Source organism: Eptatretus burgeri, chromosome 17 (genome assembly GCF_056783735.1).
Source record: "Eptatretus burgeri isolate ZD-2024b chromosome 17, Ebu_testis_v1, whole genome shotgun sequence".
Taxonomy (NCBI): Eukaryota; Metazoa; Chordata; class Myxini; order Myxiniformes; family Myxinidae; genus Eptatretus; species Eptatretus burgeri.
In genome coordinates, this window is record NC_140977.1 from 45,213,320 (window position 1) to 45,233,862 (window position 20,543).

Consider the following 20,543-nt stretch of genomic DNA (forward strand, 5'->3'; position numbering starts at 1 on the left):
TTTCTTCCCCACTATGGAACCACCTTCTTCAGTTTTATCTCACTTCCCTCAACAGCTTCAAGCCAGCAGTTCACAACCTTCTAATGTCTTCTTCCATGTCTTCCAACAGCGATGAACAATCTTTCAAGCTAACCTTCTTAGTTTCAGGTCCCCCATCTTGCTTTTGCCAGTCTCATCTTTCCTGTTCAATAATTGCAATGTCCACTTGTTACCCCAATGCCAACATCTCATTCTTCACGTTTCCAATGTTTTGAATACAAGCAAAAAATAAAAATAAAAATAAAAAAGCTGCGATATCCATTTTACGTTTTCAATCACCTTTTATTATTGTGTTCAGTCATCCATTTTAGCATTATTTACCTCTGGTCTCGAGCTGCATTAATCCCTGACTTGCAATGGAACTTACTCTACATTAATATTTTTTGGTCCATTTGTGGATTTGAGATGCAACTGAGGTGATGATTTCCCAGTTTAATTAAACTGATGTATTTTTAAGTAATATGAAGTTGTGAAAAACAATCACAAACAGAAACAATAAGGATTTTCACCCATGCAAGTCACTTCATGTTTCTTTAGACAATAAGCAGATGTGAAGGCTTTGTTGCAAAAAGAGCAGTTGTGTGGTTTTCCTCCCAAGTGAATCCTCTCGTGTTTAAGATGAAAATGTGAAGCATTTCTTCCAATGAGAACAGCCATCTGCCTTTCCATCCTTATGATTATTTTAATGTTGTTTCAAACATGATGATGTGCTGGAAAAAAAAAAAAACATCCGCATGGCTATTAACCTTTATGTTTCTTCTTATGAATATCCAGTTGACGAGAATATATGAATGATTTGTGACAAACAATACACTTGAATGGTTTCACACAGGCATGAATCTTCTCGTGCACCTTCAATCTCACCGTGGTTGTGAAGGATCTTTGACAAAAAGAACATTTGTGCGGCTTTGCTGTCAAATGAATCGCTTCATGCTTCTTTAGAGTGACTGAGGCTAGAAAGGATTTTTGACAAACAGAGCATTTGTGTGGCTTTTTAACATTCCTATGTCTACTCTCATGGACATTTCGTTGAGAGGTGTAAATGAAGGCTCGTTCACAAAAAGAACACTTGTGTGGCCTTTCACCGGTGTGAATCATCACATGAGTGTTCAATTCATAGATAGTTGGGAAGGATCTTTGACAAACAGAACATTTGTGCGGCTTTTCTACCAAGTGAATCATTTCATGTCTCTTTAGATTGGATGAGGCGATAAAGGATTTTGAACAAATTGTACATTGGTGCGGCTTTTCCCCGCTGTGAATTATCTGATGTTTCTTGAGGTAAGATGAACACGTGAAGGATTTTTTACAAAATGAACATTTGTGTGGCTTTGTAACACTCTTGTGTGTAATCTCATGCACATTTCGTTGAGAAGCGTACCTGAAGGCTCGCTCACAAACAGAACACTTGTGTGGCCTTTCACCGGTGTGAATCATCACATGAATATTCAGATCGTATGCACTTGAGAAAGATTTTTTACAAACTGAACATTTGTGTGGCTTTTCTGTCAAGTGAATCATTTCATGTCTCTTTAATACACACGAAGTCGTGAAAGCTTTCATGCAAACAGTACACCTGTATGGCTTTTCACCGGTATGGATTCTTTCATGCATCTTCAAATAATATGAAGTCGTGAAACACCTTTCACAAACGGAACACTTGTGTGGCCTTTCACCGGTGTGAACCATCACATGAATGCTCAGATCGTATGCACATGTAAAGGATTTTTGACAAGTAGAACATTTGTGTGGTTTTTCCTTCAAGTGGATCTTTTCGTGTCTCCTTAATACAAACAGAGTCGTGAAGACTTTAGTACAAACAGTACACTTGTGTGGCTGTTCACCTGTATGAATCCTCTCATGTATCTTCAAATAATATGAAGTCGTGAAACATGTTTTACAAATGGAACACTCGTAGGGCTTGTTTCCTGTGTGACTGTTCTCGTGGCTTTTCAGGTTGTAAGGGTTTGCAAAGGATTTTTTACAAACGATACAATTAAACGGACTCATGCCGTTGTGAGTCCTCTCGTGTATTATTTTTGAGGTTGAACTACGGAACGCTTTTTTACAAAAATAACATTTGTATGGCCGATTTCCAGTGCGAATAATCTCGTGTAGATCTACGTAAGAAGAAGATGAAAAGTCTTTTTCATAAAAAGAACACTCGTCTGGTTTCTGACAATTGTGACTTAGCATATGTGTCTTCAAAGAAAATAAATTTGTGAAGGATTCTTCACAAACAGAACATTTGTACAACTTATCATCATCAGTACCAGTTTCCAGAGCAGATGAAGTGGTGAAGGATTTTTCAATAACAGCACATTCATATATATTCTCACCAATGTGGTTAATATCACATTTCTTCAAAGCAAATGAGGTTCTCCTTGTCCCATGCATGTCACTTTTCAAAGTACCCTTGCTTGAAAAAGACTGAGACAAACTTGAACACAAGTTTCCAGGATGCTCCACTGGTGTTTCTGCAACGTATCCAGGATGTTCTGGAGTTGTTTCTGCAACATAGCCAGGATGTTCTACGGGTGCATCTGCAACATATCCAGGATGTTCTACGGTTGTTTCTGCAACGTATTCGGGATGTTCTCCGGGTGCTTCTGCAACGTATCCAGGATGTTCTCCGGGTGCTTCTGCAACGTATCCAGGATGTTCTAAGGGTGCTTCTGCAACGTATCCAGGATGTTCTACGGGTGCTTCTGCAACGTATCCAGGATGTTCTACGGGTGCTTCTGCAACGTATCCAGGATGTTCTCCGGGTGCTTCTGCAACGTATTCAGGATGTTCTATGGGTGTTTCTGCAACGTATCCAGGATGTTCTGCAGGTGTTTCTGCAACGTAAAGAACAGAGCGAAACACTTGCTTTTGTTGTTTTTAAAAAAAAAACTATCCCATCTTTTTACAATATTTAGCAGTACAAGATCAGTACATTGATCTTACAGAAAAAGCTAAATGTAGTGCATTTATAATTAATCAATGGAGGTACAGTGTGTACACCAAAAAATTTAGATATTGACATGACTCTCTCATCCGATTGAAAAAATAAAAATAAAAAAGTTTATCCTCAACATCATAAGATGAATAATAAACAAAATTTTTTTTTTCTAAATCTGTCCACAGGTTTATTGTAATCCTCTTAATGCAGAATGATCGATATGAGGATACATTTACTCTCAGGAACACATTACAAACAAGAAAAAGAGCAATCAGAGATTGCAGACCCTCACCAGGACTTATTTTGAGTGGTGTATTTTTTATAGGTTTTAGGGTAAATCCAATACGGCTGCCAAACCATGTGACCTATGACATCATATGTGTGAACCTTTTGTTCCTCATGGACAGGCGGTCAAACGTGTAAAGTTTCATCTCAATCTGTTCAGCCATTTCAGAGAAGAAAATTTTGAAGGGTTTTTTTTTTAAGCAATATGGCTTCCAAATCACGTCATCAAATTTTTTTCGGTGGGCCATTTTATCTCTAGATGACCCTCAAAATGTTTCATACTGATTGGATGTAGCGTTCCACATATGCAATTATGATGTCATAACGAAAGCACCTATGACGTCATGAAAAAAAAATCATACCCATTCCCCATGAGGAGTACTTGCTATGTGCCAAGTTTTAATTTTTTTCCTTGGTGCGATTTCAGATATACAGAGGTCCATAGTTTTTACAATATGGCTGCCACACCATGTGGCCTATGGCATCATGATTATCATTACAACATTTTACATGAGTAGTCGCACCAATGGTGAAAATTTCTTCTCAATCCGACAAACGGTTGCGGAGAAAAACATGAAAGTTCTGTGCGGACAAACAAATGAAAAATCGTGCTTAGCACGACACTTGGCGAATTAGTTGACCTTTCCGTGTGGTGGTCCAAGCTGGAATGTCATGGAATGTGTGGTGTTTATTTGTTCGTACATTAATAAAATGACGCGACGTCACAAATAACAGGTCAGGTTCGATCTGTGACCTGCTACAGGTACCATGTAAACCTGTACTAACCTGTTCCATGGTCGGGTTGTCGGCGACTAAACCGTCTCCCCCACCAGGTTTTCTGGTGAGGAGGGTGTTTGGATATGGACACCCAGCAGGATTAAAAACAAAACCTGTCAAAGGGCGGAGGAGCTCCTTGTGAGCCAACGGCCATCCATATCTAGTGCCCAACTGTGTCTGCGGACGTCCTCCTGCAGTTGGGTTACTTCTTATTAGGAGGTTGGTGGCAGGATTTGCACTCCAGCCACCGTAAAACGCTTCATTCCGCAAAACGCAAAAACGCAAAAAAATCTGAAAACCCACTCCGTGGGAGTACCTCCTGTGCAGCTTCCCTTCGCAGGGCAGCTCACCGGATGATGGGATTGGGGCAAAGCCTTCGGGACCCCCAATCTTTGATAGGAGGGAAACCACGGGGTAACATCCCTGGGTCAGATTGCGGGAGAGTGTGTCGGAGTGGTGCTGAGGTGTCGTCCACCAGACGTCCACCAGACAGCTGTTCAGGGAGCTGAGGCGTAAAACTGTACGTGCACTGAGGGTGGACAAGGAGGCCTATGTGCGAGGAATCTGTGAGGGGGTAGAGCATCACCTGTGGACAGGTGATTCTCGTCCCGCTTACAGGGGAATTCGCGCATTACGTTCATCCAAGCCCATCCCTCGGAGCACTGCAGTTCGAGCAGAGAGTGGTAGGCTCTTGACAGAGGAGTCTGAAGTGAAGGCCCGCTGGGCCGGTTACTTTGAGCGGTTGTACCAGGCTGATCCCCCAGCTGTCGAGTTGGACGTCAAGGGTGTTACAATCCCTGTTGCTGACCCTCGAATCAACTGTGGTCCACCATCGCTTGTGGAAACACGGGCTGCGGTGAACCAGTTGAAACGGGGCAAAGCTCCAGGGATCTGTGGCATCCATGCCGAACTTCTCAAGGCTGGTGGAAATGCTGCACTCGTGTCGTTGCATGCAGTTTTGTGCTCTGCCTGGAACACAGGCATCATCCCAACTGACTGGAAGAGGGGCCTTGTTGTCCCTCTCTGGAAAGGGAAGGGTGATCGCCAAGACTGCAACAACTACCGAGGGGTGACGCTGCTCTCAGTGCCGGGCAAGGTCTTTGCTCGGATAATTCTTGATAGGGTTCGCCACCATCTGCTTGAGCACCAGCGTCCAGAGCAGTCAGGCTTTACACCAAAGAGGTCAACGATTGACCGTATCCTTGCACTTCGTGTCCTCACCGAACGCAGACGAGAGTTTCGGCAGGGGCTGCTTGCAGCCTATGTTGATCTCTGTAAAGCGTTCGATTCAGTGAATCGGGATGTCCTCTGGAGGATTCTTGGTCTTCGTGGGGTGCCACCAAAACTGATCGATCTGATGTCTGAACTCTACTCTGGTACTGAGAGTGCTGTGAAGTGTGGTGGTACCATCTCTGACTTATTTCCAGTTGTTACTGGAGTTCGTCAGGGGTGTGTACTTGCCCCCACACTTTTCAGCACTTGTATGGACTGGATTTTTGGGAGGATGTCGGAGAGATCAAGTTGCGGTGCATCGTTTGGCAATGTCAAGATCTCAGACCTTGATTTTGCAGATGATGCAGTCATCTTTGCGGAGACTTTAGACATCCTCTTGGGGGCCCTCGAGGTGCTGAATGAGGAGTCGGAGCCGTTGGGATTACGGATTTCTTGGGTCAAAACAAAGATCCAGGCTTTCGGTGACATCTTGGATGCTGCTGTCCTGTCTGTGTCTGTTTGTGGTGAGGATGTTGAGGTCGTGGATAGATTCACTTACCTTGGCAGTGATATTCATGTCTCCGCAGGTTGTGAGCCGGAGGTCAATAGACGTCTGGGTCGGGCCTGGGGAGTCATGGATTCACTGGATCATGGGGTGTGGCGCTGCCGGTACCTGTGCGGGAGGACGAAAGTCCGAGTCTTCAGGTCCTTGGTACTTCCAGTCTTGCTCTATGGGTGCGAGACTTGGACTTTGACCAAGGATCTGAGACGGAGACTTAATTCCTTTGGTACCAGGTGTCTTCGGAGAATCCTTGGCTATCGCTGGTCGGATTTTGTGTCCAACGAGCGGTTGCTGAGAGAGACTCGGATGAGATTTGTTACCTGCATAGTCCGTGAGCGTCAGCTGCGGCTGTATGGACATGTGGCTCGTTTTCCTGACGCTGATCCTGCTCACCAGATTCTCTCAGCGAGGGAGTCTCATGAGTGGAGGAGGCCAGTGGGCCGACCACGTGCCTCATGGTTGCAGCAGGTTGACCATCATCTCAAGGAGATGGGGATGGGCCTGGCATCTGCCTGGGGGATGGCCAGACGGAGGCCCCTGGAGTACCGGCGGAAAGTGGACGCAGCGACGCGCTGTTCTGGCACATGCTCCCATACCTGACCTGACCTGTGGTGGTCCAAGCTGGAATGTCATGGAATGTGTGGTGTTTATTTGTTCGTACATTAATAAAATGACGCGACGTCACAAATAACAGGTCAGGTTCGATCTGTGACCTGCTACAGGTACCATGTAAACCTGTACTAACCTGTTCCATGGTCGGGTTGTCGGCGACTAAACCGTCTCCCCCACCAGGTTTTCTGGTGAGGAGGGTGTTTGGATATGGACACCCAGCAGGATTAAAAACAAAACCTGTCAAAGGGCGGAGGAGCTCCTTGTGAGCCAACGGCCATCCATATCTAGTGCCCAACTGTGTCTGCGGACGTCCTCCTGCAGTTGGGTTACTTCTTATTAGGAGGTTGGTGGCAGGATTTGCACTCCAGCCACCGTAAAACGCTTCATTCCGCAAAACGCAAAAACGCAAAAAATCTGAAAACCCACTCCGTGGGAGTACCTCCTGTGCAGCTTCCCTTCGCAGGGCAGCTCACCGGATGATGGGATTGGGGCAAAGCCTTCGGGACCCCCAATCTTTGATAGGAGGGAAACCACGGGGTAACATCCCTGGGTCAGATTGCGGGAGAGTGTGTCGGAGTGGTGCTGAGGTGTCGTCCACCAGACGGCGGTCTCCTTGGGTTAACCTGAGGCGGTCCCTTCGGGTGGGTGCCTGGAATGTCCTATCCCTAAGAGAGGATGATCACCTGTCTCTGTTATCATCTGAGCTCAAGCGTTTGGACATCGGGATTGCAGCTCTCTCTGAGGTTCGGAGACCGGATTGCGGCGAGATAATGGTGGGTGGTTACACCTACTATTGGTCTGGTCGCTCTGATGGTTACCATACCCAAGGAGTTGCTGTAGCTGTGTCCAATAAGCTGACCCCAATGATAATTGAGGTAACACCGGTCAACGAGCGTATTATGAGATTAAGGATTCGTCACTCCTTAGGTGTCATTTCCCTGGTCTCTATTTATGCTCCGACTGAGGCGAGTGATCTTACCGTGAAGGACACATTCTACGCCACACTCGAGTCTGTGGTTGATCAGTGCCCCAGACGAGATACACTTCTAGTCTTGGGGGATTTCAATGCATCGACTGGAACTGATAGGGATGGTTATGAGGTGTGTGTTGGTCCCCATGGGTCAGGAACTATGAACCAGAATAGCACTAAGTTCCTTGACTTTGCAAGAAGTCATGGACTTAGGGTGGCTGGTTCATGGTTTCAGCGCCCGCAAGCTCATCGCTGGACTTGGTATTCCAACGCTGGCGGTGTGGCAAAGGAGATTGACCATGTTCTCATTGACGGTCGTTGGAGGATGATCCAGAACTGCAGGGTCTACCGGAGTGCTCAGTTCCTCAATACTGACCACAGGCTTGTTGTAGCAACTCTAAAGCTGCACCTTAAATCCTGGAGAATGGTACCATCCCAGCCTAGGCTGGATGTTGCCAAGCTCAGGGATGAGAGAGTAGCTGAGGAGTTTGCGAACAGGCTGAGTGGACACTTGGGGGTCTGGGTGCTTTGGGGGGTCCTGAAGAGTTGTGGAGCACCTTCAAGACCACCGTCCTTGATGTTGCCGGTGGATGCCTTGGAGTTCACCGCAGGGCAAAGAAGAATTTTGTCTCTCAAGGGACACTGGATACCATTGACCAGAGTCGCAGGGCCAGGCTGAATGGCAGAGCTGAGCTGTTCAGGGAGCTGAGGCGTAAAACTGTACGTGCACTGAGGGTGGACAAGGAGGCCTATGTGCGAGGAATCTGTGAGGGGGTAGAGCATCACCTGTGGACAGGTGATTCTCGTCCCGCTTACAGGGGAATTCGCGCATTACGTTCATCCAAGCCCATCCCTCGGAGCACTGCAGTTCGAGCAGAGAGTGGTAGGCTCTTGACAGAGGAGTCTGAAGTGAAGGCCCGCTGGGCCGGTTACTTTGAGCGGTTGTACCAGGCTGATCCCCCAGCTGTCGAGTTGGACGTCAAGGGTGTTACAATCCCTGTTGCTGACCCTCGAATCAACTGTGGTCCACCATCGCTTGTGGAAACACGGGCTGCGGTGAACCAGTTGAAACGGGGCAAAGCTCCAGGGATCTGTGGCATCCATGCCGAACTTCTCAAGGCTGGTGGAAATGCTGCACTCGTGTCGTTGCATGCAGTTTTGTGCTCTGCCTGGAACACAGGCATCATCCCAACTGACTGGAAGAGGGGCCTTGTTGTCCCTCTCTGGAAAGGGAAGGGTGATCGCCAAGACTGCAACAACTACCGAGGGGTGACGCTGCTCTCAGTGCCGGGCAAGGTCTTTGCTCGGATAATTCTTGATAGGGTTCGCCACCATCTGCTTGAGCACCAGCGTCCAGAGCAGTCAGGCTTTACACCAAAGAGGTCAACGATTGACCGTATCCTTGCACTTCGTGTCCTCACCGAACGCAGACGAGAGTTTCGGCAGGGGCTGCTTGCAGCCTATGTTGATCTCTGTAAAGCGTTCGATTCAGTGAATCGGGATGTCCTCTGGAGGATTCTTGGTCTTCGTGGGGTGCCACCAAAACTGATCGATCTGATGTCTGAACTCTACTCTGGTACTGAGAGTGCTGTGAAGTGTGGTGGTACCATCTCTGACTTATTTCCAGTTGTTACTGGAGTTCGTCAGGGGTGTGTACTTGCCCCCACACTTTTCAGCACTTGTATGGACTGGATTTTTGGGAGGATGTCGGAGAGATCAAGTTGCGGTGCATCGTTTGGCAATGTCAAGATCTCAGACCTTGATTTTGCAGATGATGCAGTCATCTTTGCGGAGACTTTAGACATCCTCTTGGGGGCCCTCGAGGTGCTGAATGAGGAGTCGGAGCCGTTGGGATTACGGATTTCTTGGGTCAAAACAAAGATCCAGGCTTTCGGTGACATCTTGGATGCTGCTGTCCTGTCTGTGTCTGTTTGTGGTGAGGATGTTGAGGTCGTGGATAGATTCACTTACCTTGGCAGTGATATTCATGTCTCCGCAGGTTGTGAGCCGGAGGTCAATAGACGTCTGGGTCGGGCCTGGGGAGTCATGGATTCACTGGATCATGGGGTGTGGCGCTGCCGGTACCTGTGCGGGAGGACGAAAGTCCGAGTCTTCAGGTCCTTGGTACTTCCAGTCTTGCTCTATGGGTGCGAGACTTGGACTTTGACCAAGGATCTGAGACGGAGACTTAATTCCTTTGGTACCAGGTGTCTTCGGAGAATCCTTGGCTATCGCTGGTCGGATTTTGTGTCCAACGAGCGGTTGCTGAGAGAGACTCGGATGAGATTTGTTACCTGCATAGTCCGTGAGCGTCAGCTGCGGCTGTATGGACATGTGGCTCGTTTTCCTGACGCTGATCCTGCTCACCAGATTCTCTCAGCGAGGGAGTCTCATGAGTGGAGGAGGCCAGTGGGCCGACCACGTGCCTCATGGTTGCAGCAGGTTGACCATCATCTCAAGGAGATGGGGATGGGCCTGGCATCTGCCTGGGGGATGGCCAGACGGAGGCCCCTGGAGTACCGGCGGAAAGTGGACGCAGCGACGCGCTGTTCTGGCACATGCTCCCATACCTGACCTGACCTGTGGTGGTCCAAGCTGGAATGTCATGGAATGTGTGGTGTTTATTTGTTCGTACATTAATAAAATGACGCGACGTCACAAATAACAATTATCAGGTGCGCGTTGTCATGGAAACGGCAGCAGATTGAAAATTTTCACAACTCATTTAAAGCCACCATGTGACATTCAACAACTTATCATCGGTGCTTGTTGCCTTCATTCTGATCGTAGAAAATATTTGAAAATACCTAGGAACATTGCTTTTCAACCAGCTTTACGATCCCGTTATCAGGTTTGAAATATGTTGTAAAACAAAAATGAATTTTATGTGTGTTTTTCATGTCTTGGGTGACCCTGACCTTGACCTTGGGTCAATTTCGATCAAACTTTGTACATATGTTAATATTACATGCATAAATAGACAGTATAAGTTTCAATATAATAAGAGCAAAACTGTTTGAGAAATAGCCATGTGTAATTCACAAAATTACCCATTGGTTTATAATGGGCGATAATATAAAGTGATGCAGAATCCAGATCCTGATCTTGAACATCACCAAAAGTCACATATCTTTTTGCACTGTGGATTTCTATCAGCTGTTAAAATTTCATCCAAATCGGTTAAGAATTGTGACCTGTAGAACGAATATAATTTTTTTTTAATCACACCAATAGCTAAAAAGTTTGACGTCATACGCTTGTGAAAACTGTGCATAATTTGTACTAACATGCATTTTAAAACATTTAGATATTCCACTGAAGTTTGTTTTGGCATCAACAGGAAGTCGCTACGACTTCCGGTCACTGAATTATGTTCAAAAATGTGTTTTCACGTTGTGTGACGTCACGACGTTTAGTCCGATTAAGACGGCGTTTGGACGCGGACCGTCTCAGGTGGATTGCCTATCAGGTGAAAAATTTAAGAACGACTGCTCCAGCCGTTTGAGCTGTAGACGACCGGACAAACCAACAAACGGAACAGACCAACATACTTGACGAAATCGAAGATTTCGCCAAGTAACAAACGGACCCAAATGCAATACCCTCTCCTTTGGCGAGGGTAACTAGAAGGGCACTTGGTAGAGCGCATACCTCCGCCACACAATGCCTGATCCAGCGGAACATCTCGGGCCCAATACATTTTTGAGATACCTTGCCGTATGTTGTTTTTTGACCTCATTTATCAATGGTGAATAATCACTTTAAAGATTTAAAAATTCCTGTATCTGGATTTGGATCTTCACCAAAATCAAATCAGTTTGTTCTTTTTCACACACCCAACGTGTCCACCAAGTTTCATCCGAATATGTCCACAACTTATTGGGATGTCATGTTATATATCAATTTTCGCCTATCTCTCAGTCGTGAAGAATCCCGTTAAAAATTATAATCGGATCCGGATCCGGATCTTCAACAATATTGAATCACTTCTTCCTCATCACAAACTCAACAAGTCCACAAAGTTTCGTTCTAATCCATAACTTTTTGAGATATCCTGCATACAAACAAACAGATAGACAGACCGGTGAAAATGTAACCTCCTTCAACCTTTGGTGCTGGAGATAACTAGAGAGTTCATAGAACAACCTAGCCCACACAATGTTCAAGTGTATAATTTAATTAAAATAAAACAATGATTTTAAAGGTTGTGTTAAAAAAAAATTCCGGATGTTTAATCGCCGTTGATGGTGTCTTCTACACCACGTTATTTAACAGATTCAAGTAGTGCTAAATGGAAGGGTTTTGAAAGTGTCAAAAAGGTGATTTGTGTTCTGCAGTGTTCAAGTATACAATTCAATTGAAACAAAATAGACTTTACTAGTCGTAGAAAAAAAACAATCTTAGATGATTACCGCTGTAGATGGTCTTTCATAACACTTGAACACGTTACATTAGTTCTCCGTGCTTGTTGTTTATGTCCATTTTGACGTCCTTAAAAACAGTAAGTTTCCTGTTTGGAATGATTTTCAATTTTGTTTGATTGTCAGACAGGCAGACAGAATAAAAATATTATATGACTCCTCTGGGCATGTGCAATCAGAATGAATTCAGAGCCAATGTATGGTAAAATGGCAAACTTCTGAATCAGGTTCGGTCTTCCTATTCATGTTCTGATTGGTGTTCAAAATATAACATTCAATAAAAGTAAGTTGCTAATTATATCGGTATGGCTGATTTTGTAGGAAGAGAAGAAGAGCTCAAAAGAGCCAAAGGCTAACGAGAAAGAGATGGTGTCTCACCAAAAATACCCAGTGGAAGGCAATTGTGAACCACCACTGAAAACAGCCAATAAACTAGAAGGGCACTCTGTAGAACGCATACCTCCACCATGCAATGCATGATCCATGAGAACATATCGGGCCCAATACATTTTTGAAATATCATGCTATACAGTACTATATAGTTTTTTGGCTCCATCTCTCAATGGTGAAGAATCACTTTAAAGATTAAATAATTCTCATATCCAGATTTGGATTCAGATCTTCACCAAAATCGAATCAATTCGTCCTTGCCACACACCAAACGCATCCACCAAGTTTCGTCCAAATCCATTAACAACTTTTTGAGATATCGTGTTATATATCAGCTAAGCCCGACCTCTCAATGGTGAAGATTCACTTTAAAAAACTAGATGGGCACTCAGTGGAGCGCATACCTCCGCCACGTAATGCATGCCTCATCCACGAGAAAATATCGGCCCAATACATTTTTGAAATATCATGCTATACAGTACTATATCGTTTTGGCTCTTTCTCTCAATGGTGAAGAATCACTTTAAAAATTAAATAATTCTCGTATCCAGATCCGGATACGGATCTTCACCAAAATCGAATTAATTTGTCCTTGCGACACACCCAACCTGTCCCCCAAGTTTTGTCCAAATCAGTCCGCAACTTTTTGAGATATCGTGCTATTTATCATTTTTAGCCCTTTTCTCAATGATGAAGAATCACTTAAAAAATGAGTAGTCGGACCTGGATCTTCAACAAAATCGAATCAATTCTTCCTTGTCACACACTCAAGCTGTCCACCAAGTTTCATCCGAATCCGTCCACAACTTTTTGAGATATCGTGCTATATATCAGTTTCACCCCATCTCTCAATGGTGAAGAATCACTGAAAAAATTATCAGATCCAGATCTGGATTGAGATCTTCACCAAAATTGAATCATTTCTTCATTGTCACACATACAATGTGTCCACCAAGTTTCGTCCGAATCCATCCACACCTTTTTGAGATATCGTGCTATATATTGTTTTTGCCCCATCTCTCAATGATGAAGAATCATTTTTAAAATTCTAGTAGTCGGATCCGGATCCGGATCTTCACCAAAATCTAATCAGTTCGTTCTTGTCACACAACCCACCTGCCTACCAAATATCATCCGAATCCGTACACAAATTTTTGAGATATCCTGCACACAAACAAACAAGAAGACGTCGTACAGAGCACAATACTTGCAAAATCCATAAAACAAATTTGACCTCAAAAATAATTGATGGTTGAATTCAATGACCAAATATGCAGCAACTCTTCAAATTTCAAATCAATCGGATGAAAATTTACAGTTTTAGAAATCCGGCCGATGTTGGCCTCCAAAGTAATTCACTGGTTGAATTGAGTGATCTAAAATATAAATCCTCTTCAAATTTCAAGTCAATCAAATGAAAATTATGCTTGGTGTTGGTTTAATGGTTAGGGTGGTGGGCTTGGGATCCTCGGGTCCTGAGTTCAAATCCCCCTCCGTTGAATTAATATCAGGTGGGGTTGACTTTGCCTGTCCTCCTTCCGAGGTCAGCAAAATGAGTACCAGCTTGCTGGAATCTTGTGTCGGAGTGGTGACCCGTCCAAGATTGTACCCACAAGCCAAGAAAACTGCTTCGGCAGCACCAACGCTCTGCAGAGAGTATTGTTGTGGATTCTCACCACTCCGGCGTGCGGACAACCGCTTTTAGCGAATTGTGGCCGCGCACCCACCGACCGTGGAAATTCAGTCGCAGATTTCGGATTAACACTGAAATCCAGCTGCGGGTGTGTTTTTAATCACACTGTAAATCAGCCAACTATTCTGTCCGCGCGCGACAGGGTCCGATCGCCAAATTGTCGATTTACCTAAGTATGCGCGTAGACAGAAATGCCAGGGATTTACACCTCAACGGGACCTGCTTGGAAACGAGCCGCTTAAGCAGCTTGCTCCGTTTGTGATTTGCCGAGCGGTGTATATCGCCAAGCCCCGCCAGATCCGATTACTTTATCAGCGATTTAAAAGCCAGCCAATAACCCGAACACAATACGGCAGCTCAATTGAGGGAAAGGACGCAACGAACAGGTGGACATTCAAACAATGACATTTAGTTATACACCCGTAAGCAGTCATACACATATGCAATCAAACACGTATGCAATCATGCAGTCAGTAAAGCAATGCAGGAATGAGCAAGACAAAGAACTACAACCGTTCTATTTATTATGCACACAATCACTTAATAGTTCATTACTTGACGGACAAGGCGCCACGACATTCATACAAAGAAAAACCCCAGGAAAGAAAAGGGCAGAACTGGACCTCATGGGTCTTTAATAGTTCACGGAGCCATGGAGACCGCACCGGCTCCGAGAGGCCGTGCTGGTTACCTGCCGCTTTCGTGGTGACTCGCTTGGGCGACCCTCGACGTTTCGTCGACACGGAAGTTGGGGCTGCACGACTTGTTTGGCCCAGGCCCCGCTGTGCGGCCTGGTCGTTCGGGCCTATCCGACGACGCCTCAGAGGAACGAACGGGCCTTTGCTCTTTCAGAGTTGATGCTCTTTCTAAGAACCTGCTCGGATCGTCCCGAGGCCTGATCACCTCGGACCGTTCTGTCACTGGCTGGCGACCTCTCTCCGGCTTTCTCCAAATGACCCGTAGTTCTGCACGGCACGGCAGGCTGGCTGCGCTCCGAGCTCGGACTGCCCTCCGCTGGACTCGAACCCTGGTTCCAAGCTCCAGACTTCCACTCTCTGCAGCTCAGACAAACTGCTTGCTTGGCGTTCAGCGCGCCTTTATATGGGGTCCATGTGTACGTTTGATCTCTCACCTCTCACTGGCTCCGCCCCTTTTAATCTTTTGATCCGTTTTCTTCGCGAAACGTGGAGAGAGCGGACGTGGATGAAATCATCAACCACGCGGAAGTTGCAGGAATCATCAGCCGTGGAAAGCGGACGTTGTGGAAATCATCAGCCCCCGCGTCTGTCGGCGGAGATGCCGCTCATCCGTGGGATTCGCCATGGCTAGCAAAAAGATGGCGGCGTAACGGAGATGAAGGTGAGGCGATGTTGTGGTGGGGATGGCGTGGTTGAAAGGTGGTTGTGGTTGTTGAAGTAGTGGGTGTGGTTGTTGACGTAGTGGGTGTGGTTGTTGAGAGGCATTTGTGGTTGTTGAAGTCATGGTTGTTCCAAAATAAAGATAGCAAAAGAATAATGGCTGACTCAAAGATCACAGCCCGGTTACACGAATAAAACCCTTTAGACCTCGGTGGGGAAATCTAATCTGAACACACACTTATTGACATAACTGATCTCTGGGAAGCCTGAATGGTGTTCTGTGAATTTCCACAACCGTAACACTACCCCCTCCCCTTTTTACAGACTCGTCCCGAGTTGTCAAATTTTTGTGTGCCTTCATGTGTAAGTTCTCCCCGAGTACGATTTACCTTCGGATCCCTGAGTGCGACATTTGGTGTATCCGTGTCCCAAAAGTAAATAACCTACGGGCTGAGTAACTAACGAAACAAACTCACTCATGCAAACGACTTATCTAAATTGCCGGCGCTACGACAAACATGCAGGGGGAGCAACTCATGTACAATTTACCTTAACTTACAAATTTTACACTAAACCATGGCCCAGGACTGATGGACTCTGTGGGGAAAAGGCATGGCGAAGTTAGTCAGTATCTTGAGGGTGAGCGCTCCGCAGCTGAAGGTCGGATGTCTTCGGGGCCTGTTCAAAAGGCCCCATTGTCTGTCACAAAACCTTTTCATGTCTTCAGCTGCTGGAGGCAACTCACCCTAACCCGGCATGCCATATGCCGACCCACAGGCCATTCTTGAAGCAGGGAGCCAGGCTGCCCAAATGCTGTCTCTGGCTCATGAAACAAATGCAGGTATGAACAGGGAATGTGGCCGGCTGCCCAATGCAGTTTTAGGCCTCCCCCTTGAAATGAGCGCAGTGAACACAAAACGGTGCACGGTTGCTCCATGCAGTCCCCGTGTGTGGCTGCCTGCAGGGCAGTCCCTGCAGAACACTGGATGGGCACTGATGCAAGCAAACACAAAAATGAGCGGATGGATGGATGGATGCAAAACACGGTGCACGGGCTGCTCAATGCAGTCTCCGTGATGTAGATGGATGGATGGTACCGACGCAAGCAAACACAATGGTCGGCGGGGCTGCCTGCAGGGCAGTCCCTGCAACTTGCGTGATGATCCTGGCGCACATGGTAATGGATGGTGAAATGGGGCAATGCAAACAAGAAGGGCTAGCAGGCATGGGGTCAAGGCAGAGGCAGGCAGACAAGGCATGGCAAAGCAAGGCCGGCACAGGCCGCTGTAGGAAAACACAGGCCGGCAGGTGAAGCTAGCCGGGCTCTTGTTCGGCCATCAGCCATGGCTCAGAAAGTGCCTGAAAATCAAGTTTCGTTCTACTCGTCGGGGGGGGGGGGTAGACAAAACCTTGATTATAATATGATAGTATATATCCAAATACATACGTTTGCAAAAGTTCTCCACTCAAATAGCTGCAGTTATTGTGTATTTTCATCTTGAAATTCGATGTATTCCCCACGCTCTCTCATTTGAATTTTCTCCACTCGGATCACGTGTGGGCCACGTGACGCCTCGACAGCCAATAGATCGGCTGACATCAAATGCAAATTATGTCAGACTGTCATGTGACCAGTTAAGTTGTCCAAGATGGCAGCTTCCTGCAGGGAGGAAATCACCGGCAGCTGATCAGCGATTTTTGATGAATATGGCCAGTGATGACGCTCCCCAGTGTATTATTCACCAGGACAATGTAGCGAACGAAGAAGTCAAATGTTTTACGTCTGTAAGATGGGATAAATGGAGAGATAGTGTCAACAAATGGCTCGTCTTGGACTGTCACAAACGACGTTTAGCCGAGAGTGCCGGAGCCGGAGGACTAACTTCGATCATGGGCCTATTGTACCCGGAGTGCAGGTGTAAAGATTTCAAGCTACCCCCCCCTCCCTTTCAAGTTACCTCCCGGTAATCTGAAATCGATTTCAAGTTACCCCCGGGGGTAGCTTTAAATCGATTTAAAGTTACCCCGCTTTAAATCGATTAGCTTTAAATCGATTTCATCCTAGCCCCTACGATTTCAGATTACCCCCCTCAAAACATTTATTTATGTGTCATCCTTCCGAGGTCGGCGAAATGAGTACCAGTTCCAGTGTGTGTACTGGTGGAGGGGCACTGCATCAGTGACACAGTCGCACTTCAAGAAATGATAGCTACCCCGGCAGCTAAGCTGCCATACGACCACCACCACCACAACGAAATTGTGAATTAAAAATCAGCTGTTTTCATTGCCTTTCTTATACATCGATTTTATTGCGTTGTTTCCATAATTGTAAATACTAGTACGTGCCGGTTAAAAAAAAAATATATATTCCAACCGCGAGCAACAAACAACAACCACACACGCCGTTTCTCCGCTCTCGCGTGCCCGTTCGTGCGTAGCACGGAAGTTCGCATATCACAGTTAAGATGATTCGCAATTTAGGTTTTAATGGTCAATTATTCAATTAGCGCCAACGTATTTTGCCTTTTCGCATTGTCATCGCAAGGAAAAACAAAAAGAGAAGAGAAGAGAGATAAAAAATTTACTTCCTGGTTCGGAGCATACCAGCACTCTGATATTACCGAAATTTATGCACCGTCTCATCTGAAAACGATCATAACTTGCGGCATTGTGTTTATCTATAAATGCGCATAAGAAATCGAGAAATTATTAGAATACACGAAGTCATCATTATCCGGAAGCCCGTACGTTGTAACCCGTAATGGGGAACGCAGCTGAGCTTCCCTTCCCCATCGGCCACGCCCACGCATCAACGTGTCTTGTCATTGGTTTGGTAAATAAATGGCCATAACTTGGGAAGCACTTGTCCGATTAATATCAAACCTTGAAGAGGCACATCCTCTCAGAATCCCAGCAATATACCTGGCAAGTTTCAATTCGATCGGACCAGCGGTTGTCGAGAAACAGCGGTCACACACACACACACACACACACACACACACACACACACACACACACACACACACACACACACACACACACACACACACACACACACACACACACACACACACAGCTGGAATTATAGATAGATAGTCTGAGCTGGTTAACAAGATGTACCAGTATGTCTATTTGGATCAACTATATCGAAGAAGGATTTCATAAAAATGTGGCAAAAACTATAACTATGAGAAATACTGATTTCAATTAATAACAATATTAAAATAAAATAATTCGTAATAAAATCAAAATTCATTGTAAACTCTTTAAAATCTGTCAAGTGGTCAATGGTCTTTCCCTAATTACTTTTCAATATCAATTAAATTACTATTTTTTGAAAATAAACATAAATAAATGTTTTGAGTGGGGTAATCTGAAATCGTAGGGGGTAGGATGAAATCGATTTCAAGCTACCCCCGGGGGTAACTTGAAAGGGGGGTAGCTCGAAATCTTTACACCGGCACTCCGGGTACAATAGGCCCATGATCGAAGTTAGTCCTCCCGCGCCGGCACTCTCAGCGGCACTCTCGGCTAAACGTCGTTCGTGACCGTCTAAGACGAGCCATTTGTTGACACTTTCTCTCTATTTATCCCATTACATCTTTCAGACGTAAAAAGTTTGACCTCTTCGTTCGCTACATTGTCCTGGTGAATAATACACTGGGGTGCGTCCACACTGGCCATATTCATCAAAAATCGCCGATCAGCTGCCGGTGATTTCCTCCCTGCAGGAAGCTGCCATCTGGAAAACTTAGCTGGTCACATGACAGTCTGACGTAATTTGCATACGATGTCAGCCGATCTATTGGCTGTCGGAGTCACGTGGCCCACACGTGATCCGAGTGGAGAAAATTCAAATGAGAGAGCGCGGGGAATGCATTGATTTTCAAGATGAACATAAATAATAACTGCAGCTATTTGAGTGGAGAACTTTTGGATACGTATGTATTTGGATATATACTATCATATTATCAAGGTTTTGTCTACCCCCCCCCCCCCCCCGATGAGTGGAACGAAACTGCACGATACAGCTTACGGCTGATGGCCTATGTCTCATTCTGGAGTTGTGTGGAGGGAGTGCGGTGGTGCCGACCGGTCTGAAGGCGGGCTCGGACCTCCCCTACTGTCTCCCTCCCAACCTATCGCCTTTGCCTGTCTCTGTCCATACCCACTCCCTTAATTTGCAAAACAAATTTAGCCCCATCTTAATTTTTTTATTATTTTTTTTCCCCCTTTTGAAATTGTCTCCCTCCCCCCCCCCCTTTATCGTCTCTGTCCGGCGAACCTATCGTGTCCTCCTAGCCTACTCCCAACCCCTATGTTCCCTTCCTAGAGGGGAATAAGGGAGAGCTAGCATCCTGTCTTGAGGCCCAACAAAGCCTCAGAATGGCCTCCTCAGACTTCAGCGATCTAACCCAAAGTGGGTCCAGCGGCCTACAACGAGACCGAAGGGATGGATGGTGCGGAGGGGTACATCTCCCGAACTGCCCTAACATTTATCAACCTTAAACTACCCCGGGGCTTTCCAAAAGCGCCTGTCGCTTCATCTATTGGTTCTACCAACCAAGATTCCTGTCGCCTGTGATGGTGTCCTCACAAATTTGGGCCTTGCCCTCAAATTTTCCCTCGTGCCCTCACAGGGTTTCGTGGCTGGGACGCGAGGCTCCCTTGACAGGAACTACCCTCTGCCGATTCTCCAACTATGGCACCCCCGGGCCCTGCGACTGTCTCCGAACCTACCAGCTCCCTAAAATTTGGGGAGTGCCCTCCCTGGCTACTCCCCCTCGATGCTCACGTGGCAGGCTGGCGCCACGGGCCCCTTCCCCAGGTGCCCGTGCCCACGACACTGCCCATGTGGCTATTGGCGCCACGGGCACCGTATTATGCGGGCCCACCCGTGCCCACTACGCTATCCCAGCCCCTCTTGGGCACTTGGCCTACCGCGGTCGACTAGCCCGGTGCCCGGGGTACTCACTAAGCGATAATCAACGTTCGCAGCCACGCTCCCAGCCGTCAACAGGACTCCTGCACCTCTCCAAACGGGTTTCGAGCCTACATTCCCACCAACAGCAAAACGACCTCCATTTTGTCAATTTGACGAACCCACTAACTCACTTTACACTGACCCCAGGGTCCCTTAGGTGGGAATCACTCCTTCCCTAATCACTCATCGCACCATGCATACCACATTCGCTCCATTCACACAGGCCCGCTGGCCCTCACTCACTCATTGTGTTTCAATCCATTGGTTTCATTCCATCGCTCACATCACTGAACACT

At 46.3% G+C, this 20,543-nt stretch overlaps 1 protein-coding gene across 1 annotated transcript in view; it reads right to left on the reverse strand.

The window, feature by feature from the left end:
• Positions 1–300: 300 nt before the first annotated feature.
• Positions 301–20,543, reverse strand: part of LOC147009951 (uncharacterized) — a 44,994-nt gene continuing 24,751 nt past the window's right edge. The window contains exon 5 of the mRNA XM_085863234.1: positions 301–2,879. Within this exon, the coding sequence (XP_085719360.1) occupies positions 781–2,879 (2,099 nt within the window). The 3' untranslated portion in view covers positions 301–780. The remainder of the gene's footprint in view (positions 2,880–20,543) is intronic.